A 27,440-nucleotide genomic window follows, 5' to 3' on the forward strand; every position below is an offset into this window, starting at 1 on the left:
ACCGCTTAATTTAAATATTCCGCTTTTATTAGAGAGAACAATTGTTGAATTTAATATTGAGAGGAAGCTATTTTAACCGATTTCGAATTATTTAGATTTGAACATCATAAAATATGTATTTGTTCACTCAAAACCCCTTTAATCCGAAATATATCAAAAACAATCAAGGATAGAACAATGGTTCTCGCTTTAATTTTATTTGCTGTTTAACGCTCTTTGAAACGAAAAAAACACCTTATATTTTGAATTGTTTCTGAATGACATTCACAACCATTTCTATGGGGCACGTAACATTGGATTTGGGGGCCTTAAAATTTAATCTCGGATCTTCAGATTTTCCTGTTGTGTCCTCAAAGCTATGTACCAAATTGCATCTTTCTACCTTGTCGGGAAGTACCATTGGAGGTTTTTGAGACATACATACAAAGGTCTCTATTTATATAGATTAATTTTCACGCAATTACAGGCGTCCCTCGGATAACCCTCAACGCGAGTTCCTGAAAAACAGCGCGCAAGTAAAATTGCGCTGTATGAAGCCTATTTTCTTGTAGACAAATATGTTATAGGGGGAGATGGGTGCGATACTATAGTATTAAATTAGATATAATTTAAATTCTTTCAGCCCAAGATTTACAAAATACATATGCAGTATTCCTTCGTTATTTGCGAGGGATACGTTCTGGATATGCTTGTGATTAGCAAATTTAGCAGATATTGGCCTGACGAAAGCCAAGCTTCTTAATTACCTTACATAAATAGGCTATTAAAAAAATCTCATCACTTTCTCGCATCACATTCTCTCTCTTCTGATGCAGTCGTGTCGTTCCAGACGCTATTCACGGTTAATAAGTTCGTGAATAACGAGGGAATACTGTAAATGGAATACTTTACATTGCAAAAATTACTTAATAAGTCCAGTAAGAAATTAAGATTACTATGAATAAAATTACATAAGGAGTAACTTCAGGGCTTCTTGGACGCTTGCTTGGGCTGCTTCAACTTAGATCTGAGATGGCTACATCCAGCCCATGATACTGGGCGTGATGGCACCGTCAGAAATAGTTTAACTTATAATTTTTATCACTGAAAATATTTTTTTATATTGAAGTGTGAAGTATACCCCTAACATATGAAGAGCATAACTGCGCTTTGGGGGGTGCACATTTCGCTAGCAACGTCTGCATACCTTGATCTTAATTGTTCAAATGAGCAGAAGAAACATCAAAATAAAGCAATACTTTATTTCAAACGTAATTATACAAGATTCAAAGGGCAGCAAATGTGCTGAAGAGTGAAATAAGAGTAATTTCTACAGCATGCTTATGAACCAACGGTAATCACAATAACTTTGAGGGAATTTTTCGAATTTGTCAATTTGTCAAATGCAACTCATTAAAATTTGGATTTAGCTTCAAACAGCACACATCTACTCCAACACTAATACAGTAACACTAGCACTCATTAAGGCAGTGCGGCTATATATGATTAGAGGAGTCATCAAGTGTAAAGAATTCATTGGTAAGACAGCTAAACCTGAAAAAACAAACGAAAACAGTTTTTTCTTAAATGAAGTATTTTCAACTTTCAATACATACAGAACAGGTGCCAAAAGGCAACACAACTACATAGAATTTAAGTGGCTAATGACTAGTTAGTTGTGAATGACAAACCAATCTGCATTAACAAACTTCAAAACTTTTAACGTGTTTGTTAACATGCGCTCTGCAGCGCTTAAAACACCACCGGGAATCATCCACTGCGCGGCGAGTTTGAATCTGTAAAACAAAACAGGGAAATATAAAAATGTGTACATGTCAGGATTCATGACTATTAATAATTTAAGGCAATGTACATATAATTAGCATTTAGAATAAAAAAACCACACAACTCTTCATTTACCTCACGCATAATTGTGCATTTATTTGAATGTAAACGTTATCACATCTTCAAAACACCCATAGATTTGAAATAAAATCGATAGGAGGTTCAATACCTGGCTCTTTCACTGCCTGCGCATCTCCTGCAAGCTCTACCTCACCCTGTCCGGCTGTCAAGAGTGCATCAGCAATATCATTCTGCTTCTCCTCCTCTTCTATTTTCTTTCTTAGCTCCTCCTATGTCACAAAGAACAGATTAAACTTCGCAGGAGGGAATTAATGTGAACAGGGCATTTAAGCATTCAATTATTCAAAGAATATTGATTCTTAAAATCCACGCATAAAATAGTGTAAGTACCAATGTATTCTTCTTCTTGGTTCTTTCGGTAAAGTCACGTAGAAGGGAAATAATTAAATCATAAAATCATGTATTAATTCTAATGGAATGTATGATACAGAACGAGTCAAAAAATACAAAACATCACCTCGAATCGACAAATCATAAAATTGCAAAGGGAGTGAATCATTACACGCCTACTTCAGTTAGTTTCGATAAACTAGTAAGGAAAGTACACGACGTTTCGGGCGCAACACAAGCGTCCGTCATCAGGTGGGACAACCACAGCAAGAAGCAATTGCTGAAGTGGGCAAAAGGGCTGCTGTAACAAAAGGCCATGTCGATACGAGAGGGGGTGAGGAGCCAGGGAGGAGAGATAGAGAGGGGGGTGTGGGGTAGGAGGAGTGTAGTGCTGCTCACTAGAGGGAATGAGGAGCGAGGGAGCAAGAACAAAATGCCGGGGGGGGGGGGAGAGGAGAAAGTGAGCAGGGCTGGGAGTGGGAAGCAACACTGGTGTTGCCTTCATATCCGCATCTCCAATTTCCTCAACTTCTCACCCCCAGCCCCGCCCACTTTCTCCTCCCACCTCCCCCCCCCCCGGCATTTTGTTCTTGCTCCCTCGCTCCTCATTCCCTCTAGTGAGCAGCACTACACTGCTCCTACCCCAAACCCCCCTCTCTCTCTCTCCTCCCTGGCTCCTCACCCCCTCTCCTATCTATATAGCCTCTTGTTACAGCAGCCCTTTTGCCCACTTCAGAAATTGTTTCTTGCTGTGGTTGTCCCACCTGATGACGGACGCTTGTGTTGCGCCCGAAACGTCGTGATTTAATTTATTTTATACCTACGTGACTTTACCGAAAGAACCAAAGAGTATGGATTCCTGCAGTCACGAAAACTTAAAATCTAGATAGTAAAGAAAGTACCTCGCAGAGAATGGTAAGTTTAGGAGGAATGTCTTCAATCTGCACAAAGTCATCTTCATCAGACTTCTGACTGAGGCTGCCTGAGCTTGAGGCCGACCCCTGCTGCTGCAAAGTGAACACAGGGAAAAACCATGAACCTATTAGTAAAAATGAAACCCAAAAAATTAACGCATTATTCCATAAATATGTACATAGGTTGTGTGCCAGGGTGTCTGACATGCATGTAAAACTTCATTAATGAGGGCTTAATATCAATAAGGTGCTCCATTATAGCATTCTGTTGCCATCATCTAATGTCACTCCTGCAGATTTCAATGCAACAACAGCATTCCCTGACCAATTTTAAAGCAATGACTCGTTCATGCACATAGCCCAGAATATACATCCTAGGTAGGTCCATACAAAGTCTTTGGCTTTAAAAGAAATATTAACGTGTTTTGTTTTATAATTCTGGTGAATATCACCTACTGTAAGCAGTTTTATGTGGGGGAACACACCGGGATGTTGACCAAAATGGGGGATTCGGTGTCTTGGCTGCTGTGTTCAGACGAATGCTGGGAGCCATCCTCTTGTCCAGTTGCATCAGCGGTGGTGGTGTCATGATGACCAGTGTTTTCCCTTGCGCTTCCAGCATCATCTGGTTGGTCATCAAAGTGCGAAGGTTCACTTGCCACTGGTAAGGTGCAATCCACTGGGTCTGAAAAAACATGTTTATGTAATAGACTTTAAAATTTGAAAATGTCCACAAAGAAATGTCAAAGTGGTAGATGGGCCAAATGATTTTGAAAGCATTCAACTTACCAACGATGATAATTTGTGCTCTGAGTTGAGCTTTAGGAGAAGAAACATGAGGAGCTTTGGCCTCACTTCCTTCAGTTGTTATTGGCTCAATCTGCAAATGTAAATATTATTGCATTGAATGACTCACATTTAAGTTGTACTATATAAATATCCCGAAGAAAAGCAGCCGAAACAAGTCTCGTGCTTAGCACTCCACATGAAAGTAAACTATGAATTTGCTTACAATGCCATTTTGTACGTGATGTGTTCTTTTGGAAATTCCAGTCATACCCCATGCATTTATTAACATTGCATTGATAGGCACCACTTCACACACCTGTTCTGGTTCATCATCTGCAACTCCACCAGATACTTGCAGGGAAGTGGGAACTTCTAGTCTTGCTGTGTCAAATTCGTGTTCCTCCTCCACCTCCTCATCCTCCCCGCTCCCATAGTTAGTCAGGGGTAGTGTCTCTGCTTGTGACAAACCTTAAGCAGATAATCAGAATAGTTATAAAATACTTTTTTAAGATGCTACTAATATTTAGTAGAGTTGATATGCTATCTTAAAAAGGTTATATTGTGGTAACAAAAATAATCTCTTACTGTAAAAGGTATGCCTGGGTGGGGCATCTTCATTTTCCCCTTCATCTTCATCATCCTTGTATGAGAGTTGGCATTCCATAGCCAAGTCATCATCTCTAGATTTCCCCAGGTCTTCTTCTTCAGTTGCATCAATAGTCATCACCGAACCAGCAGCATCTTTATTCTACAAAGAAAACCAAGGACAGGACATTTTTCTTAACTTTGAAGCTCACTTTAAATCACACATAATGCAAGACATGTACAACCAAATACCTAAAAATGAATTACCTTTTGCTCATCCTTAGTGGCAGGTCCTTCAGAATTGGATCTAATGCGAGATTCCTTATGCTCTCGACTACTTTCTGGTTCCTGTCAAGCAAAGAAATAGCATTTTTTATTACAGCACATTAATCTTTAACAAAAATTCAAATACACTATCAAAGTAAGATATGGCCTATTATAATGAATCTAACATGTAATATGTACATCTGTAGACCTTATTATGCAACTCTTTCCGAGGATATTTATCGCGCTACCTCTAGAGTAGCTGGCTGGCTGCGAGTGGTAAAAGCATGTGTTTCGCAAACTGAAGGATGTGAGAGTTACATCGGCGGGTGCTGATTCAGTGGTTCATATCTCCAGGGTTAATCAAATAATAAACACTTTCGGGAACATAAACAGTGGTTGTACAATGAATATACATTACCACCATAGGAATATTTTCACCACTGGCCAAGGCTTATTAACAAGAGATCAACGCTACCTGAACCACCAACTCATTTGAATGGAGTAACATTTTCTCTCAATATAGCAAAAAAACAAATCACGAAATATTACAAGACGTGCTTTTTGCAAACATGGCAAACCTGCTTGCAGGCCCCATGTGAGACCTCCCAGCGTGGTGGGGGGTTGGCCCGCCTGCGCTGTTGCAGGCAGTTTGCCGATGGCATGCCACCCCCCCTGCTGCTGCTATCCAGGTCTTCCATGAGTCGGAAAAAGGACAGCTCATTGAAGAGGATCTCCGAGATCTCAACGAGAAGGTCTTCACCGCAGTCTTTGAGACGACGCCCATGGAACTTATTCAAAGATTCCTAGAGATCAAACACATAATTAAAAATATGTAGAGGCAGGGTGTAAACTTAATACATTTTAACCAAATGAAAATGCTATATTCGGCTGCTTGATTTACCTGCAGCACAGACCCAAGCTGTTTGTGAAAGAAGCGCACAAACTCTTTGCTCTCATCTTTCTGTTGCGTTAGGCTCAGTACCATGCGGCGAATGTAGGTTAAAAGTTGGGGTGAGCAAATATCATCCATATGCTCCTGGTGGTAATGACAATTCAAAAGTCAGTAAATTATCATGACAAATGTCAAATTCATATCCACATTTAAACCATGTTTGACACAATTTTAGTGATGCTAAACGTTGGTCATCCATAAATTAAAACACAGCAGTGTATTATATAAAGCAACAAATAGATATACCACACTTCAATTGTTACCACACAAAGCACCACGATACCTTAAGATATGGAATAACTTCAGTCATTATGTTTTTTATCTGCCTGTCCACTTGCTGGGTGTCGACACGGGGACACGGGACATCCGACTCACTGTCACTCTCATCCCGTGCAGAACCATCATCCATGTGTCCTGTGCCGAATGTGGAGCAGACAAAGGTGAAACATAATTATAGGGATGTTTTATGTTGCTTCACATAAATATGCTGTGGCCTTGCAGTGTTTTAGTCATGATTGAGCGCATGCAAGCTGAGAATGGTTAAATGTCTAAAAATAGATGTAGGCTAAGTGGTTGAGGAACAGCAGAGTGAGATGTTAATATGATAGCTCTCTACCTTTAGAGTTACCCACAGCCCCTTCCTCCAAGCTGTTTGTCTGATCAACCTCAGACTTCTCTTTCAAGTGCTTCAACTCTTTCATTTTGGCCAATGCCTTTTCTATATGGATCACTGTGCTGCCTACAGAGCAGACAGATTATGACACAGCCCACACCACACAGGACATACATTTGGCATGTTAAGACTTGATTGTAAAAGCAGTGAGACAAATCAGGGGCAAAGAAATAAAGCAAAAAAAGAGCATACCATTGCCATTCCAACATTAAGAGGCATACCTCATAAAACATGTGCTATGATGCAAAAACAAGTAGAAATCGTTTTTGTCAGCAGAGGGTTTTTTACTTTGCTTACCTAGTTCATCGTTTGAAAATGGATCTGGGCATGAAGAATTTGTACTCGTGTTTTCGTTCATTTCTACCCCTTCTGGCTTCAGTGTTGTCATTCCACTGTACGAGTTCCTTTTAGCTTGAGCACCACCCACTTGTCCCTGTAAGTGCCCAATTGCAGCATGTGTTAAAGCATTGAAGCTTATCACGTGAACTTAACATTGCTATTTACACAAATATTGCACGATGAAAATTACAAGCGTTTTCCTTGTAATTTTATTCATTGCAATTTTATTTCAGGCAACAAGAGTGCCCGATTATATGCACATGCATTTGGTCAAAAGATGCCGACCTCATCATCGCTGGTGGCCAAGCTGTCACTGGGCGTGAGCTCCGAGTTAGAGGCTCTCCACACTGGCCCTCGCTTCTCCTTTGCACCCTGCTCCGTCAAATGTCGTGTTACAGTATCCTGAAGATATTGACCAAACAATAAGGAATCTTTCAAAATGTTATTTAATAAAATGTACAAAACCAAACCCCCACATGTGAACGTGATTTTTTAAAAATGTAATGAAACATTTAGTTAAAATTCACCATTCCTGTTACTGCCTTTATTCTAATACGATTCTAATCCCACACCTCCCATTAGCGCAGTTGGTTACGCACTGTGTGAAATAAGTTCAACATACATGCTACCTACTGGTATGAGGAAGGTGTGGTGGATAGTTACCTGGAGTAAATAGAGAGCTCGTTGACGAAGGTAGTCAGAGTTAAGCATCTGAAGTTCATGGAAAAGTTCTATGAGGAAGTGTGGACGATTCTCATTTTGAGAGATGAGCGTTGCCACCTCTGAATATATTGTGTTACGCAAGGCTTCAAACATGGAGAACTCACTGCCAGGTTCTGCATAACAAAAACATTGAAATAATTTATTTTACTATTTGCAATTTTAGACAATGGCATGTTGATGGTTTCAATGCTCAGAGTAAAAATATCCTTAACAGCATGTTCTGTGTTGTGGCTAAGTTTTACCAGAAGAGACATCATCCTGCTGTCGTTTGCAGGAAGATGCAGCTAATGAACCCCCCTGCATTGTGGCATCATCCACTTGTTCTGTTTGCAGTTGTTGGCTGTTGCAATGAGCAGCAACTGCTGTGCCACTGGCGATGGAAACATCAGCACTCTTGCCTGAAAAACATGTTGTACAAAAACCCCAATGCATTTCTGTTTATCGCAATAAAACGTAGTTTAATATAAATCTATTAAGATTACCACCCTGGCATGTGGTATAGGTTCAACAGTGCTTATTAGGTAAGTGCAATTGTTATTCATATATACCTTTCACAATTGGGATTTTCCTCTTCCTGCCCCTGCCAACAGGTGTCTTGTCTCTGGAGGCCAGGCTGGCCTGGGCTTTTGATTTTTGAGAGCGAAATGTCTTTGTAATGGTGCTAGGATCTCGAGGGTCAAGCAGGCTACTCATACTTCCCATGGACATTTCATCTGAGGGTCTTCCAGCTCTCTCCTGCCCAGAGAAAAAAAAAGTTTCAATTGTATGTCATATAGATATGTCTGTTACTCTGAGATAAAAGTGTTCAACATTTAGAGGCTTGTTTACTGTATACACAAATGTTTATTAGCATTTTATTTTATGATTTTTAGAATTCAGTTCAGGCATATTTCAACATCTTACCATATTCTGTTTGGAGATTTTCTTTTGTTTATCCACTGTATCCTTCGCTGAGGCACCTCCGTTAACATCTCCTGGAGTATCCAATTCATCTGTAGACTTGTTCGGATTTCTAGACGCCTTGCCATGTTCTCTGCTTACAAACACAAAGCATGTTTCTAGATTAAATACCAGCGTTATAGTGTTTTAAAATGGATGAATCCTTGAAAATTCACAGCAAACCTCGAACAAATGACATGAGTGTAGTTAATAAGAACTCGTAAGTGATACATTAAATATTTATAGGCCCTTCAACCTAACAAGAGTAATGTCTTAATATAAGATTAATGTGGCCCTCGATTAAGAGTAATGTAATATATATTTTAAAAATCATAAGGTAATACTGTACCTTGTGTCCTTTTTGCTCACTGCTGTGCTCTCAAATAGCTGTGGAAAAGGAAGGTACTCTGACTGCAGGGAGAGATCAGGCTCATTTCCATTATTCGGCATGTTAGGTCGGCCAATTCCAAATGCTGCTGCTGTTGGGATGTTCATGGCTGGAGGGTAGACTGGATGTATGTTAAATCCTGTAAAAAATACACACGTGAGAATAAAGACCGGCTTTTATATGTACATACATATACTTCTTTAAAATCAATAAAAAAACTAAGTTACAAATAACATAAAGGATGCACATCAGTAAACTTGTTTGTTAAACTGAGCATTAGGTTTAATACTGTCTAGGTCACCCTTCTTTCACCCAGTTACTTACTGGGCACAGCAGTGTGATAGTTGGAGAAGCTATTGCTATGATGGCCAGTGCTTTGAGGGCAGCCGAAGGATGAAAGGGGGACGTCTCTGCGAGGGCTTGTGGCAGAGGGAACCTCAGAGGCTGCCCGCTGCTCTCCTCTTAGTCCCGGCTGCTGTTGCATCGTTTCATTCAACATTGTCTGCAGCCTGCAATATGTCCATAAAAGCAATAAATCGTGACGTGAACTTGTTATAAATTAACTCCAATCTAGTGGACCGTGCATGACATAATGCAATAATACCTTTGCACGTTGCTTTGCTGGACAGCCAGCTGTGAATAGCACGTTGTGAGCTGCTGCATAATGAAGTGGACCTGAGGATTTCCCATAGTCTGCGGCAGTGTGCTGTACTGGCCTGTCAGAGCACTTTGCAGCAGGTAGGAGAGAGTCTGTTTTTGAAACAACAAAAAGGTCAGTGAACAAGTATTTTACTGCATTCAATAAACCAAGCAATATAAACAGAGCACAAAATAGACTATAATGCATGGTTCTGTGGTTTAACAACCAGGAATTAGACTACTCACTGACAATTTTTTTATGACAATTTGCATAAAATTGTAACGTACAACTTTGTCGCATTAGTCCAATATAGCTTGTTACGCCAAGATAAAATACAGGAGGCAATCACATTTTGTATTTAGCAACACTTAATGCAACTCTTCGATAAACAAGCCATAACATTACTTTAACTGACATTCTATGTTGCTTCCCCCCGTGCTTGTTGACACGCCTTACAAAAATGTCCACTTGTTTTTGACTAACTTCCCCTGTTTGTGTTTGCAACTTTTCTCAAAGTTTCAAACCTGTTGGTCCTGGAGTAGAGTCTGACACATGGATGTGCTGAACTCAAGCTGGCTGCGCAGCATGTCCATCTGGCCTTGCCATTGCTGTCTCTCCTCATTGAAAGACAACTCAGACGCCCATTGGCTGTTCTCCTGCCGCTGGTGGCTCATGTTCTCCTGCCGTCGAGTCTGGGAACTCGCGCTAATTCCATCCAAGCTTATGTTCCTCAGGCTCCTCTCCCATCTGCCAATAAAATTGAAAGGCAACGTCAGTCATACTTAGAATATGATGTTATGTATTTATGTTTTATATAATTCAGACAATGGGTTTTCACACTCAAGAATATACATTCCACAGTATGATGGATGCTTGTGTTGCACCCAAAACGTCGTGATTTATTTTATTTTATACCTACGTGACTTTACCGAAAGAACCAAAGAGAATGAAAACACCTTTATATAAACTGGTAGTTATGAATGAGTTATGTAGGCTTTCAAATGTAAATACCTCTGACGGCACTCGCTATGCTGTGACAACTCATGAAGTGGACTGAGGCCAGTGTCTGCGGCAAACACATCCAGCGGTTTCTCATCTGGTGCCACCTCCTCTTCATCCTCTTCATCTCCATCAACTTTGCAGAACTTGGAATTCTGAAGCTCTTCTTCAGCGGCAACATCATCGTCATCATCGTCCTCATCGTCGTCGTCGTCATCATCGTCATCATCAATCGTGTACTGTGTGGAGCCTCCCCATGTCGCCATTGTCCTGCCAATTACAAGACAATCTTAGAACATCTGCAGCAAGAGATGTAGTTTAATGAGTATAACCAATACGCTGCATGTTTATTGTAAATGTTTGCCATTGAACGAAAAAAAATAGCGACAAGCCAAATTTCAATCATAAGCTGAAAGATGACAACAGTATACCTCTCAGTACGACTGAGTCTGTAGGAAGCTTGCGTGTCAGAACATTCTGATGCGATGGGTTCTGAGCTAGCCTCCTCATCTTTTTCCTGCTGATCACTTTGTTGCATCGTCATCATGGATTCCAACTGCTTCCGGCGCTGTCTCAGCTCTTCCCGCAGAATCTGGTGTCTGCGTATCTCTGACCAAAGCTGTAGACACAGGTATGTTTATGATTTAGAAAAATATATTCCGTCAATTCTTGACTTAAAGCTTTCGTGACTGCAGGAATTCATATTCTTTGGGTCTTTCGGTAAAGTCACGTAGATAGAACAATAAAATAACAAAAATAAAGTGCATAAAAAATACTAAAATAATAAAAATATATTCTTGGTTATTTCGATAAAGTTATTATTGTATTGTTTCCCTTCTATGTGACTTTACCGAAAGAACCAAGAATATGAATCCCTGCAGTCACGAAAGCTTTAAATAAAAATATATTTTTTCACTTTATTTTCAATAATAAAAAATAATACAAATATTTGTTTTATTCACTTTCTTTTCATTTTCATTATTTTATTCTTATATCTACGTGACTTTACCGAAAGACCCAAAGAATATATTCTGTCAGTTGAGAATACATGTATTTCGACAATGCAATTTTTGTTTTACCTGCGTGTCAACTGGTGACCTGGATGATGAAAGAGAGTTTTTGTCACGAGGTCGGGCACCACTCTCTACGCAGATTGCTGGGGTGGAGGATGTTCCCGGAGTGGAGGATGCACTTGGAAGCTGATTCACAACGCCACCAACCGAGTCCTGGCAAAAAGACTGATACCCCTCAACATTAATGTTTGTATGGATACATGTTTCAACAAATTTGAGAAATAATTGCAACACTTTCTAACTTTAAAGCAATATCATTATGGGGAAATGTCAGAGTAACATTTTAAAGAGTGACAATCCAGCTACATATATGATGCTTTCAGACTTAAGATTTATAAAGTGCATACACAATGGTAATAGGCTTAATCAAATGTAAAGCTATTACAGGCATTGTAACCTATTTATAACTTCAGTTTCATTACCTGTAAGTCGGGGCATTTTTTTCCAAGCTCCTCAAGCTGATCTTGAATATCCAAAAGCCTCTGTCGATCTTTCTGAAGCTGTCTGAGTTCCAGCTGTTGTTGCTCCAACCTGAATTTATAATACTGCTCACTACGATATATGCGAGACACACGTCAATATTTAGCAGTGCATGTAATTTGTAATTGCCTTTATAGACATCATTAAATGACCAATTAAGACATCTCCTTGGCAGTTTTGTCATTGCTGGTTTCATTTAAATTTAAGCAGCAATATGTTAAGATCAGACACAAAGTTTAGCTACTCATTCAACAACAGCATGAAGCAGACATACAAAACATTGCTTTCTTACCTAAGATTCACACCGGGGTTTCTTGTTTGGCTAGTAGGATTGGCTCTGGTGTTGTTGGGTGTTTCATTGTGAGCAGGATCGCCAATAGATAGACTTTCCATCTCTTCGGACATTTCTATTGCTTCTGGATGTTCCTAATCATACCAAACATTGAGAACGTCAGACTTATAGGTAAATTACTAAAGACTAGCTTTTGAATGTACAAACAAACCTTCTAAAATGCTCAATTGCATTACCTGGAATGTAGCAATTATTGTACGCAGAGTCTTGAGTCTCTCATGCGACGCATCAAAATTGCGCGCTCTTTCCAAGATCTCCGTTTCCTGACTCTCAGCAAGGCTGCTACGCTGGCTTTCATGATCACGACGATGTTCATCCTCATCACTGACCCGATCCTCTTCATTTTCATCAATACTACCATTTTGACTCTGTACACTATCAGCATCCAGGTAATCCTTCTCTTCAATATCCTCCACCTCCTCTGGATTATCTGTATCAGCTACTTCATCACGGTCCTTGTCTTCATCATACGCAGAGGCTATAAAAAAATGTTTATAATCAGTTAACACATTTACGTGCTTTGCAATGTTTCATGAATATCAATTGTCAAAAAAAATAAGATAAATATAAACATTTTTTTTACAATTCAAGACAAAATACCAATGTAAGATTTGTAACCTTGTGTGGAGACAGAGGGGCGTATGTTGTTCCCCTGAATAGAAAGCGGTGCTTGACTTGCTTGGTTATTGGCTCTCTGACTCGGCTGAGGTCTTGACATATTATTGGCTATGGTCTGCTGTGTGATGTCCTGCCCCAGCCTCCTATACCAGAAAAACGCTCGTTAATACATTTTCCGCTAGTTTCTAATTCAAATATTATTTTGTTAGACAAATTACTTACCGAAGGTTGTGAGTAATCTCTTGTCCTTTCTCTGAATCAAGCAAGAAGGCCTTTTCGGTATTCTCTTCCTCCTCCTCTTCATCTCTCAACTCATTTATACTCTCCGTTAGGCTGTCTGAGGCCTGTTGATAATAGCTCACCAGTTCCCGCAGTTGGTTTAAACGCTTGCGAACTTCCTTCAGTTGCCTATGGTGAATTTTAAATGCACAAACGATGGATATTGCTACCGTCAATAAATGTGAAGTGAACATCTATCTTATCTTTGTTTAAAAAAAAAAAACCGCAACACATGTATCTTGTCTGAAAACGTTAAACGAATCACAGTAATATATATTTGTACTGAATATCCGATGTAATTATTTTTGAAGGTGCTATAATCCACCTACAAATTGTAATGTTAAAAGCGGAGTCAGGTAGTGGAAAGTCATGCTGTAACAATTCCTGCAATTGGCATTTAATAAGATCAATTCATTAAAACTTTACACAAGCTGCAAAGATCAAATAAAATTTAACATTTGAAATATTATATAACCTGCATAATAATAGTAATAATAAAAAAAACGTACTGCATTTTTGCACTGTGATCGAAGTTCTCATCGTTGCTGCCTTCGTTGTCCGAGGCTGTAGAAGTCAGAGGATTGAAAGATGCGGCTGAAGCGTTGAACGAAGCTGCCGGCGCCCTGTTCGTATGATGTGTCGCACCGAAGGTGGAGCATGAGGTAAGCCGAGTGAGAGCAGGCTGCCGCACCGTTCCGCCGACTGGAGCACTGATTTGCCTCGGCAGTGCAGGGTGAGAAGAGCGATGTGACACCGTGTTTCTTGCTCCTCCAAGTGAACCTGGAAGACAAGATGTTGTCAAATTTTATTTTACATATTGAATACATATGTGAGGATTAATACATCACTGTGTAAGCAGCATTGAATAATATAAAATATCAATGACATAGTATTAAAAAAAATACTTGTGTAGTAAGTACATTTATTTAGAAATTCCAAAAGAGATCCAAAAAAACCTACAAAGCCTTTGTATTACATGGTGCAATGCAAACCACTTAAACCCACTTAGGCCCGTATATCACATTAATTACAAAAAAACACATGCTTTCTAGTCTAAGTAGTAGCAATAATTATGAATACATACAATTGCCCTTGCATGTCTTACTATTGTTGAGCTCCTTGTCCTGAAGTGAGCGTAGCTCCTGCATCAGCCGGTCCATCTGCAGTTTCTTGTCCTGCAACTCCTGCAGTTTGTCAGTGAGCTCGGCCCGCTCGACTGATAGCTGCCGAGACTCTGCAGTATCCCGGCGTGCCTGGCTCACTTCCTGCGCCAACGACAGCGTGTCCGGCCCACTTGAGGCCACCGTGCGGCGGTTGTTTGGGCAGGCTTGTGATGATTGCTGCTTTGAAATGTTTTAACATAAGTGAAGTTAATAAGGCACAACCAAAAAAACAAATACATCTTACCTTATAACCACATACTTAGGCTGTGTCACAGGCTGTCCCGACGTTTACGTTTCAAGCTTCGTTAATGAGAATAAAAACTTTAAAGTAACTTTCTGGAGCACAATCACTGCATGCTGTAGAGGTGTCACTGGTGTGATCCAAGCTACTTAAACAAAACATGCTGTTTAGTCTTGTATTAAAAAAGGACAGCAGTCACACTGCAGTTAGGTTACAACAAGCCACAACACCGCTCCTGTAAGTTACTCCAAATAAAAAATTCTCAAACTCATACCAGTCTGGGAAACAGCCTTGTATACAGACACAAAATAAAAACTATCTTTTAAAAAAAATTAACAGGATTACCAACGCACGCAGTTATGTCGGATTACAAGATAACTGAAGATGATATTGAGAGTTTGGTAAAACAAATACTGTAATACAGTTGTTTTAATTCAGTCCAAATACCTTCGTGCCTGGCTGGCGGTTGTTAAACTTCTGCATCAACTCTGAGAGCTCATCATGCAGCTCAGAGGTCAAGCTTGTGCCAGACATGCTGCCAGTTGTTTCTGTGACAACTGAAATCAAAGCCAAAATTAAAAAAAAACATTAACACTGACATCTGTTTCCCACTTATGCTATACATGTTTAGAGATTATGAACAGGCTACAATCGAATTGAACTTACATGAGTCATCCATGCCAGTCAATGCCTGCTCGGCTCTGTGCTGTTTTGCTAGTAATGTGGCCTGCCGTCCCTCCAGCAGTTTCAACTGCTCCTGTTGCTGCAACATTTTAGTTAGTAAATCACGTTGTTTCTGGAGGCTTTCCAGTTCCTCCTTCAACTCTTGCTCTCCACTTGTCTGAGGCCAAAACAAAGCAGAGAACATTCATTCCAACATTTTAACAGACATTATTAAAATAGAAATGAGGCTAAAGTGTTTGAAGAGACTGCAGCTGTTTTTTCTCTAAAATGGTATGACAGGCAAGTGTATATTCTGCAAAACTTTTAAACTAATAATCATGAAGACCTTTTACAAACCACACACTTTTTTCGTTTAATTCAGTCAAGGTGAGAAAATATAATTGCATGACAAGTGTTGATAATGTTTTTACCTCATGTTCAGTGCTACGGCCCAGTCCATTGACTGAAGGCTCCCGGGACCAGATTTTCCCCGGTGGACCCTGTGCCCTCACAGGCTTCAGTGGTGTAACTGTAGTGTCTGACATCTGCTCATCGGACACTGTTGCACCAAGCTTGTCCTCAATACGTGGGCGACGTCTTGTTGACTGAGACGTTCCCTTAACAAAAGACAAATTCCATCGACACATTTAGTAAACTTTGATTTTAACCCAAGCATGCTTTAATTGTCAGAGTAGGTAACAAGAATGTTCTTTTGTTTAAGTAGTTTGGATCACACCAGTGACACTCCAAGTACACAGATGGGTCAGCATAGTAAAGTACGCTGCCATGGCTACGCCGACCCCCACTGAGTCCAAGAGATTTACATTCTGTAATCATCTATGGTGAACAAAGGAAACTAATAACTCAATACAGCTCCATGCGCTTTATATCAAATCGTATTAAAAAAAAACCTTTCTTACCGTAGATTCTGAACGTTCTGAGCGTTCAGATGCCAAGGACTGGACATCGACATTTAAAGATGCGCTACCTCCAAGTGAGAATGACTCGGCAGCAAAGTCTCCATTTGATTCTTCTTCTCCATCACTCTGCAAGAGCAGCATGAATATTTTAAATTATTTTCCTCTTTTAATCCAAACATGATGTTAGTTGTATATTTAACCTAGCCTTTCAGATCAATTGTTACCCTGTAAAATAGGTTGTTATATAAGACTTATAAAAAATGAAACAATGATTAAGATGTTGATCCGCTTACCAGCATTCTTCGGAGAAATCTCATGTAGGATTTTTCCTGCTCCTTTAAGTGCGCAATCAAGCGTGTCAAGCGATCCACTTTAGCCGATCGCTCGTTTTTCTCTAACAGATCATCTCGCACGGACGTGGCCTTCTTAATGTTGTCTCGAATCTGCATCAGTGAGCTCACCAGCTGGCTACTTTCTGGCATCACAGCTGCTCCTTCTTCTAGCTGTACAAACTCAGAAAGTGGAACACGGCCTGTGCTGGACGTGGTACTGCGGCTTATTGCACCGGCAGATATAGAGCGGCTGGTGGTGGTGGAGTGCAAAGGCTCGAAGGGTCCCAAAAGGGAAGGCTCGGATGAAGTGGAGCAAGCCTCTCGGCCACCACGGCTGCCCCCACCCACCGACGTGGTGCTCACTTGCTGCTGCAAGAATCGGAAGGGTTTGCGGCTCTCTGTTGGCTGACGCTGGTTGTTTGCAGCTGTAGCCCGGCCTTGAGAATCACTGCCAATGCTTCGCTGAAAGATCGATTGGAAATTGCATACCACAATAATCACGTTTCATAATTAGAATTAGTCACCCAATGCAGTTTCTTAAAAAAAAAATTTCACATTTAATAGTACTTGTATATTTTAGCAGCATAAAGCCCTACTATAAATATTACAAATATTTTCCACAAGTTCTATCTATGGAACACAATACATAAAATAATTTTTAATAGAACAGAATGTTTGGTGCAACTCAAAAAATGGATTGCTTCTATGTATTCAAAGATTAAAATATCAATGTATTATTAGTGTCATGTCAAGGTAATTCAGAATAATGCATATGCACCTACAGGAAACATGCTATTTTACTAATCAATCACAGGCTAGTTATTGAAATGAACACGTGAACTGCGAACCTCATCAACATCACTGAAGTTTATGCGCTGCTTTAAATTCTCCATTTCCAAACGTTCGCTGAGGGGGGTGTGTGGGGTAAATTTAGTGCGGGGATAGGTATGAGGAGTCTTGGTTCTCCTGCGCTCCCCATCTGAGCCACCAGGCGAGCGCCCGTTCGCAGTGCAGTCTTGCTCTCTCTCACTCTCCCGGTCCCTTGACTTTTCTTTCGATGAGCCACTAGAAGACCTCTTATTCTTCTCCAAAGACCGATTTGCTTGTTTAGATCTGGAAAACCAGTCCTATGAAAGAGACCGATTTGATTGCTTAGATTTAGTGTGCCAGCCCTTTGAAAGGATGTCAAATTAACCCAAATAGGATCTAGCTCATGACACATTCTCCATCGATGCACAAGAGTACATCAGCTTTTTAAACTATCTTGCATTTTCGCAATCTTGGTGTCAAAACTCATTTACTGGTGAATTAAAGGACAAGACATTATTTTTCATCATTCTGATCAAAAGTACACTATGTTCTCGAGAAAAATAAATATAAATTTTGCCCAAGTACCATCAATGTCTTTGGTACACATCTCTTTGTGCTAACAGTAAATACTAATTTACATCTCAAATACGTTTTGCCATAAATGCTCATTGGATATTAAACAAAGGAACCACATATTTAACTATCAAGCACAATACATAAAACAAATCCCAAATCGAAAGTGATATATTTAGCGACAAACACCTTTTGATGTCAAACAAAATATTTAATAACTATTTTCAAATGCCTTTAATTAAACCTTATGGATTCCCTATTGTATGCCATTATTGTTGATAGTGCATTACAAACCCAGTTGTTAAGTCTGTCCTCCAGGCTCCCAGCACCAGCTGCCCAGCCCAGCATGTCGGGTTCACCTGTATCATCATCATCGTCAAAAGGAGGTAGCCCTCCAGTGGCCATTATGCCAAGCACCTGAGCATCAAAACAAAAGGTCATGTTAGTTATGTAAGCATTACCAACTAAATTATATTCAGTGTGTATAATTAGTTTGGCAGCGGAGTCAAGTGAGTCCGAGGGACGTCTGAGGATGTTAACGCCTACAATTTGAGAGTCAAGCTGTGATAATCTTTGTGCTGTTAAATTGACTATAAAAATAGGATACTGTACTGTCTTTGTGCAAATCAAATTGAGAGATTATTTTATTAGTGAAAGTCACAGCTACCATTGGCGTAAAAGTGTATTTATAACACAAATGAGTAACTAAAATACAATTCCAAAATGTCTTTCAGTCCTATTATCTGGAACCTGTATTTCCACAAAAAAAGTTATTTATAATCATTTAAGGGCCCAATGAGAATATGCATCACTTTCAAAGACGACCTGTTTTAAAAAGTAAGTAGGACTAAAATCACATACACCTACAATTTAGAAAAGTAGAGCTATGGAAAAAGAAATTCTAAAAATCCAACCAAAAATAAAGTTTTTTAAAGCTATTCAACAATCGTGTTTCTGCGAACAAAAATACATTTCAGGTAAAAAATTTAATTCATTTGGATTTCATATGCAGCCATCGCCATGAAATCATGTCACTGTAGGGTATATTCTGAGCTGTTGTAACTTTGGAGAACTTTACTTTCACTGATTCTATCCAGGGCAAATGTGGGGCCAGCAACTTGACAGGTCAACAGCGTACCAGTGATTTGGAAGCAAGGGGTGGCGCACGGCATGAACGCGCAAAGCGTCTTTAGAAGCCCGTGCCGTTGCCATGGCAAGTACCGCCTTATCCCAAACACGTCCCAACAGCCAGAGCCAAAGTGGACACCGAAATACGACCTAGATTAGGGATTTGGAAGTCGTGGGGGTGGACCCTTGTTTTGCAAGAGATCGACGGGTTTCAACGACGATTGGTTGTCCCCGACGTATTTTGAACCAAGACGGGGAGGGGGAAAAAAAATTAATTTACGAGAAGAAAAATGTAAATGAAGCCGCAATTTGAATTCACAAAGGAACGCCGCCAAAGTTGCATGCAACGGGCGACGTTTTTTAGCGGCCATAAGCGTTCCCGTTAAGGTTTAGTTTTTTTTAAAAATCCGCACTTAAGTGAAACATAACTGAGGCCACACATCAGTTAACAAGCACCGCCACAGCGGTATAGTGATTAACTATTTCAGCAATCACGATCAGAAAGAATCTGCTCTGATTTCACCACAACCCAACCCCCTTCTCCAATTACAGTAGCGCCAAACATTATTACCGTGTACAATTATGCACTGTCGGAGCGAACTAAACTAAATAACACATTTAATTCACAAACTTAAGTCTGTTGTGACATGTGGCGAGCACAAGTATGCACAATGTGGTACTATACTGCGTGAGCAACGGGTAAAAGTAATTGAAGTATCTTTAGCCACGATGACAGTCAAATGACAAGTTTTACAATAAATCTGAAATAAAAAGAATGTTGTACAATATTCATTAAAAAAACATTTGTAAAATGAAAAGCAATTCGGTTATACAATGCAGCACTGCTATAACAATGCAGCCCTAAAGCGTGTCATGCATTGCATTAATCTACGCCCATACAAATAGGGTTGTCTTACACAACTTTAACAATGCTGCGCGATAGTTTAATGAAATGATATTAATCATTACGTTGAAATGTGCAGTGGTCCAATGACAACACGAGCAGCATTAACTCGCCCCTTGCATGAGCAACTCTCAAAGTTAGGCAACGAAGAAACGCAAATTGACACACACGCACAGACGAAACCAACCTCACCTCAACGCAGCAATATCGGACACCGACTGTGCTAATAATCAACGTTTAAAAACTCGCGTTAAATTCAATCGTTAGATAAATATAGCGACGAGAAGTAAAACACAAAGTAGCTGGACTGGGCAAACTAGGCCCGGGTCTCACACACACACGTTTAAAAAATACGGTGGCATGAACACATGCTCACGACGCTTACCCACTGAATGCACGACGGGCTCCAAAAGTCTACGAGATACAATTGAACCTTCTTTTTTATCGCGCTGATTAAAAAAAACAAGTTTGACAACGAAGACGAGCTACCTCCTCACAACAAAGGAGGTCGGCTTCAGCTCTTGCTCTCGGTTACCAACACCAAGCGCGCGGCCGCCATGTTGTTCGTAGCGCGCATTGAGACATTGTTTACATGGTAACCAGCTATAAACCGTCACAATTCGCACGTTTCTCAAACTATTTACCCACCTCAATAGGAAGGGAGAATTCGTATTTTTCTCAGGATCGGCGACGGGCGAATTAAATTATGTTGTTTCGAGAAGATAATCTTTGATTAAAAGCGCGAACTATTTCTCGGGGTCGGAGGGGCACGAACGACCGGGGGTGCGGGAGAGGGCCCCCGTGGCGGGAGTTTTGCCACCAAAAGTTGTAGGTCGAGGTGGAATGGGGAGACGAGGGGGTGCTTTGTTTAATTTGCTTCACGCGAATAGATTGGCGGTTATATTTTTTTTAAAGTACACGGCAGCATTTGTAAGGAATTATTTTTTTGTTACAAAAATAACATGCTGTAAATACAGCACCTATTTTATGTTCATTAAAGGGTGATGCAATCAATGGGATTTTACAGTGCTGATTCACTTGTCAAAAGTTTCCATGCATTAAATGATGAACACGAAAACTATATACGCCACACATGAATGCCATGTTTAAAACAAAGACTTGTCGTTATACAAAAATGTATACGGCAGCATTTCTGAGGGATTATTGTATGTGAACAAAAAAACATTCTGGAAATCCACAACCGCATGTGTCATTTAAATAAACGGGATTTCAGTTTTGCATTCTTTTACCATTCAACATTCGAGGGTTTGCAGTCATTCACGATGCAGTGAATTAACTTTATTCATAAACTAGCGGTAAGTACCCGGCGTTGCCCGGGCGAAAAAGACAGACACATCGACTTACAACAACCGCCACTAAGTGGAGGTGACGTTACCACGACGCTTGTGCCAGGCTATGTGCACCTTGAGGTCACGTGAAGTGTCGAACGCCCGCTGGCAGGTCACGGAGCAGACCCAGGTGCCATGCGTCGACTGACTGAGATGAGTGACTGATGTGCCACCTGTGCCCCCTACTGTGCCAACCTGCTGTGCTTTAGCCACCCGGCGCTCCGCTCGTTGTTGTGAGCGTCGCTCCTCCGCCCTCCGTTGTTGTTGGAGGGCGACTGCCTCCAACTGCCCAGTAGCGTCCTTCACGAGCCTCCTCCACAGAGGCCGACCTTGACACCGCTGGTACCAGTCATCGGCAAGTCCACTCAGCTCCACGTCCTCCTGTACCACATCACTCCATCTCTTCTCTAGCCCGTGCCGCGCCCGCTTAGCCCCCTCGATCCGGCCGAACAAAAGCTGTTTCGGCATGCGGTGGCTGGGCATGCGGGCTACATGACCCAGCCAACGCAGCCTTGCCCGCCGGAGGAGCTCACCGATGGGACCTTGCCCAGATCTTTGAAGGATTTGTGAGCTCACACAATCCAACCTGGTTAAACACAGGATGGATCATAGGCAGGCCAGCCTAAATGTTTCCAACCGGTGAAGATGTTCCATTAGGGGGGTCCACGTTTCGCAAGCGTAGAGAAGGGAGGGAATGACCGTGGCCGAGAAGACCTGAAGCTTAGTGCGGAGCGACAGACCAGGTAGCTTCCACACAGCGTTACGCAACCGATGAAAAGATATTGCCGCTCGACTGGTTCGGAGTGAAACCTCTGCTGTTAAACTGGAGCCGGTCATAAGCACACTGCCCAGGTATGGGAAACTCTCCACTCTTTCCACAACTTACACACACACATCGACCCACACACATAGAAACACATCTACTTACACGCACACTCACACACATATGGACTCACAGACAGACATTGACTTTAGACACACACACATGGAGTTACACACACACACACATCGACTCAGACACACACACATAGACTTACACACACATATGGACTCACACACACATAGACTGACACACACATTGACCTACACACATATGGACTTACAAAGACACACATATCGACTAAGAGACACACACATATGGATGTACACACACACATACATCGACTGACACACATAGACTCACACACAAACACACATCGTCTCACACACACAGACTTACACACACATATCAACTCACATACATACATAGACTCAACAACAACAACAACCCCCATTCGACACTAAGTGGCGGTGACGTCACCACAACGCTTGTGCCAGGCTATGTGCACCTTGAGGTCACGTGAAGTGTTGAACGCCCGCTGGCAGGAGGTCACGGGGCAGACCCAGATGGCACGGGTCGACTGACTGAGACGACTGGCTGATGCACCACCTGTGCCCCCTACTGTGGCAACTTGCTGTGCTTTAGCCACCCGGCACTCCGCTCGTTGTTGTGAGCGTCGCTCCTCCGCCCTCCGTTGTTGTTGGAGGGCGACTGCCTCCAACTGCCCAGTAGCGTCCTTCACGAGCCTCCTCCACAGAGGCCGATCTTGACACCGCTGGTACCAGTCATCGGCAAGTCCATTCAGCTCCACGTCCTCCTGTAACTACATCACTCCATCTCTTCTCTAGCCCGTGCCTCCTGTAACCACATCACTCCATCTCTTCTCTAGCCCATGCCACGCCTGTTTAGCCCCCTCGATCCGGCCGAACAAAAGCTGTTTAGGCATGTGGTGGCTGGGCATGTGGCCTACATGACTCAGGCAATGCAGCCTTGCCTGCCGGAGGAGCTCATCAATGGGACTTTGTCCAGATCTTTCAAGGATTTGTGAGCTCCTCACACAATGCAGCCTGGTTAAACCCAGGATGGATCGTAGGCAGGCCATCTTAAATGTTTCTAACCGGCAAAGATGTTCCAATAGGGGGGTCCAAGTTTCGCAAGTGTGGAGAAGGGAGGGAATGACCGTGGCCGAGAAGACCTGAAGCTTCGTGCGGAGTGATAGACCACAGCGTTACGCAACCGATGAAAAGTTAATGTGGCTCGACTGATTCGGAGTGAGACCTCTGCTGTTAAACCGGAGCTGGTCATTAGCACACTGCCAACGTATGGGAAACTCTCCACTCTCTCCACAACTGGCCCATCACCAATTGGGAGTTGTGGGGGTGGAGTGTCCGATGGTACGAAATGCCCAAGCAGGTGCTTAGTTTTGGTGGGGCTGATGGTAAGGCCCCACCTCTTGGTGGCAAACTCCAGGTTCAGCAGCAGCACCTCTAACTCCTCTTCCGAGTGAGCAGCAATTAGCAGATCATCGGCATACATAACGTGGTTGAGCAATAGGGAGCCATCGCTTGACCGCACCCAGGCATCGATGAGCATCCCGTTGTATCTGTACCAGATGGTAATTCCTCCGAACTACGTGGTAAAATATATTTTAAATAATGTGGGAGCCAGACATCCCTGTTGCACCCGAAGGTGTAAAGGGAATGGCTCTGACTCATGGCCTCGTAGTTTGATGTGGGGCCGCTCACCATCATGAAGGTCCTTAAGGATCGTGAGCAGAGGGTCAGGGACTCCGAAAGCACGAGGAACAACCCAGAGTCCAGGCCTACTGATGGTTTCATAGGCCTTGACCACGTCAATAAAGCACACACATGGACTAAGACACACACAGGGAGCAAGAGACACAAATAAATGGACTTACACTAACATGGAGCCACGCACACACAGCGACTAACATAAACGCACATGGACTGACACACACACACATATCGACTCACACAAACACATCGACTTACACACACACATATGGACTCACACACAGACATAGACATCCACTTGGGATACACAGACATGGAGTTACACACACATATGAACTCACACACACGCATTGACTTACACACACATCGAGTAAAACGCACACATGTGTGGACTTACACAGACATGTGGAGTAACACACACACACATATGGACTGACACACACATACACATGGACGTACACACACACATTTACTGACACACATAGACACACAAACGCACATTGACTTACACACTGACATGGAGCCATGCACACACATTGACTAACACACACACAGCGACTGATACACACACATGGACCGAGACACGCACTTGGACTGACACACACACACAAATACATCGACGTAAACTCAGACACATCGGGCGTTATCCGTTCGAAAAAGACAGTTACACACAGACGCATGGACCTAAACGCACACACATATGGACTCAAACACACACATCGACTGACACACACACATCGACGTGCACAGCAATCCCCGATGATGGCACAGCTATGAGCATCGTAGTACTACGTATGAGTAAATTGCGGGACGTGAGCAATCGAAACAATATAAATGCATAGAAGAAATAATCATAAAATAAGTGTACATTAAATAGCAGCAGTACGCACAGGTAAGTTGAGAAGCAGGCTACAGTCTAGATTATAGACTGGCAGTACGCCGACTCAATGACATAAGCATTGCTACAGTGGACATAAAAAGCTGGCAATACGGACAGCAGCTGAAAAAGCAGGACACAGTCAACATGAAAGTCTGGCAGTACAGGGAGCTCGACCGAACGCGCATCACTTGGTAGGGTCCGCCCCCCCCCCACCCAATTGGTGTGAGTTGGTACGGTCGGTGGCGCGCAGTAATTAAATCGAAATCCCACAAAATAGCTAATTTTACTAATATAAAGGTGACGGACGTGAAAAAGGAATAGCCTATTCCCACCGCGGGGCTTAGGGCGTGCTAGCTAGCTGGCAATGTGTATATAGCAGGTAGACCACATCATGCTTCATCACGGCATTAATAATAATAGGTTCTCGCAAGCTGCACTTGTTCCAACAAAAATACTCACATTCGTCAATAGGGTTGCCTTAAACACAAAATCAGTAAGGGGCCATCCATTTAGTACGTACGCATGTCTACTGACAATGTACGCATAGGAAACGGGGATGGGGGGGTGTGAAGCCTCGATAATATTGTGTCTACATTGACCTTCAAATGAGTTAGATAGTCCGGCGGTGAACTATCTGTTTGCTTAAACACATTAATATTATTATGCCTTGATCGTTTCTGCGTGGATTAAATATCGGCCGTTCTATAGGATTCGCAGGTGGGGGGGTGGGGGGTAAAAAGTCCACGTGCGTACAGGGAGAGGTCAACTTTTGACAGATTTTTGCGTGCCTACTAAATGGATGGCCCCTATAATATGCCACGTCTTGGGCAAATGGCCCTTCTTCGGTCAATGTGACAAGTTCGTCTTTTACATTGAGATCTCCTTTGCCAGAAACAAGATATAGGAATAGGTTTTACCCTTTTAACTGGCATAAAAACTAACACCTTTTTTGTGCCAGTTAAAAGGGTAAAACCTATCCCTATATCTTGTTTCTGGCAAAGGAGGTCTCATAATGTAAATGCTCACCCCGAGCCCTCAATATTCTGATAGTGCGCTGTTTTTGAGTTGTACGCCTTTTGGCGTCTTCTGGTCCAACACCAATGGAGACTAGGCTCTAAGAAAAGCTGTCTCGGGTGTGGACCAATCAAATTCAAGGACAGTGCATATTATTATCAGAGTTGTCTTTTTTGTTTGCATTTTGACTGCTTGTGTTGTGGTTATTGCAAACATGATGCCTTGAATAAAGGTGTCAGTTTTTGTGCCAGTTAAAAGGGTAAAACCTATTCCTATAAAATTCGTCTTTATTGTCACAGTAGTTTTGTTGAAAGCAGCATTATTGACGAAGGTCTTCATTTTTTTGTTGTTGTGCTTGTGTACCATAATCATGAAGTAACTCGCTCCAACAGTCTGTTAAAGGCTGTGTATGTAGGTTATAATTGAGCAATCAAGGCATGTTTACTTCAGGGGCATTATTCATCATTGACACCTGTACGCACATACCTTTTTTTACGAACATAGGACCAATTAGTTCACCTTTTCCCCCTACATGCTTTTACAAGCATTTAATGATTAAGTCACCATGCCGCTTCATTATTGCCTTCAATTATAACTTTACAGCCCTTTTTTGAGTCCACTGCTAGAATCGGGCCTCTGTGAGGGGCATAGAGGCTCTTGGACCATGCTGCATCATGCTGGCCAGTGAGCTTACCTGTCAACCCATACGGCTTACCCGTGTTCTTGTACAGGAACACATTCCTGCGGAGGGAGCTGGTAGGAACGTTGGGTTGCTCGGTCAATGGCCAGGTTCAACATGCGGCACCACGTGGTGTGTTCCGCAAATATGCCCGACTGTGAGGGCGGGCACAAGCCGGCGTGAGTAGGTTACACGTTGAGTTTTATAAGGGCACCACGGGGTGACCAGCCCCTCCCCACCCAGCCCCACCCCTCCCACCCCCCACCCAGCCCCACCCTCCTCACCTAGCCCCTCCCCACCCTCCCCACCCAGCCCCTCCCCACCCTCCCCTCCCCACCTTCCCCAGCCCCTCCCCACCCTCTACTCTCCACCCAGCCCCACCCCTCCCATTTTTGGATGCACGACGGACGGACGGACACAACCATCCCCTGTGGGCTGGTGTAACCAGGAGGTTCCTACCAGTAAAATTGAGTTTTCAATACGGACAATATTTTTTTGTCTATTCCTTTGTGTTTCTCCCTTGTGATGGAACTTTGTAGGATGAACGTTAAGATGTATCAGGGCACGGGGTGACCAATGAGGCCTGAATTGGGCCGTAATAAGGTAGGGCACTGTTAAGGGGTTGGCAGGTATAAGTGTGGGTTACTGAAGGCACTGGGAGGCATAGATGTGGAAACATTGGCATACCGTACGACCATGTATTTTTTCTGCATTGCACTCTCGATTGCCCACCATGTAACCCTGTACAGAAACGTTAGTGCCATTTAAACCTAAGTAAGTCCCCCTTGGAAACAAATATTTGTGGTCGCAATGGCCTCCTAAGGTCTTCTCGGTACGCAAAAAAATGCAACTAAAATGCTAATACTGTATAATTTTTTCCTAAAAACAACGATAATAATTTAGTACATTTGGTATGCACACTATCTCATGGTGCAATGCTCTCACAAAGGCGCTGTGATTAACAC

At 42.1% G+C, this 27,440-nt stretch overlaps 1 protein-coding gene across 8 annotated transcripts; it reads right to left on the reverse strand.

Moving 5' to 3' along the window:
• Window positions 1-1,226: 1,226 nt before the first annotated feature.
• Window positions 1,227-20,568, reverse strand: PCM1 (pericentriolar material 1). Of its 8 annotated transcripts, none has more exons than XM_032956526.2 (40): window positions 20,365-20,568; window positions 18,242-18,364; window positions 17,413-17,691; window positions 16,526-17,026; window positions 16,233-16,358; window positions 15,744-15,929; window positions 15,316-15,490; window positions 15,097-15,206; window positions 14,351-14,585; window positions 13,755-14,025; window positions 13,189-13,374; window positions 12,967-13,109; window positions 12,525-12,826; window positions 12,289-12,422; window positions 11,939-12,068; window positions 11,523-11,681; window positions 10,875-11,062; window positions 10,456-10,713; window positions 9,969-10,191; window positions 9,409-9,554; window positions 9,129-9,313; window positions 8,766-8,943; window positions 8,381-8,513; window positions 8,026-8,212; window positions 7,720-7,875; window positions 7,418-7,590; window positions 7,040-7,156; window positions 6,713-6,848; window positions 6,359-6,481; window positions 6,026-6,156; window positions 5,692-5,826; window positions 5,369-5,593; window positions 4,791-4,871; window positions 4,524-4,686; window positions 4,255-4,406; window positions 3,939-4,029; window positions 3,635-3,834; window positions 3,138-3,242; window positions 1,994-2,114; window positions 1,227-1,775 (listed from the first exon to the last, which is right to left on the reverse strand). In XM_032956526.2, exons 2-40 carry the CDS (start codon window positions 18,350-18,352, stop codon window positions 1,750-1,752), a joined length of 6,681 nt encoding a protein of 2,226 aa, XP_032812417.2. In that variant the 5' UTR covers window positions 18,353-18,364; window positions 20,365-20,568; the 3' UTR covers window positions 1,227-1,749. The 8 variants fall into 8 exon arrangements, with proteins under 8 accessions (XP_032812417.2, XP_032812419.2, XP_032812415.2 ...); XM_032956528.2 differs by having other exon boundaries at window positions 11,939-12,047; window positions 14,351-14,588; XM_032956524.2 differs by having other exon boundaries at window positions 8,381-8,510; window positions 14,351-14,588.
• Between the last annotated feature and the right edge of the window lie 6,872 nt (window positions 20,569-27,440).

Source organism: Petromyzon marinus, chromosome 18 (genome assembly GCF_048934315.1).
Source record: "Petromyzon marinus isolate PM22_M1 ecotype Great Lakes invasive population chromosome 18, UKy_Petmar_22M1.pri1.0, whole genome shotgun sequence".
Classification (NCBI taxonomy): Eukaryota; Metazoa; Chordata; class Hyperoartia; order Petromyzontiformes; family Petromyzontidae; genus Petromyzon; species Petromyzon marinus.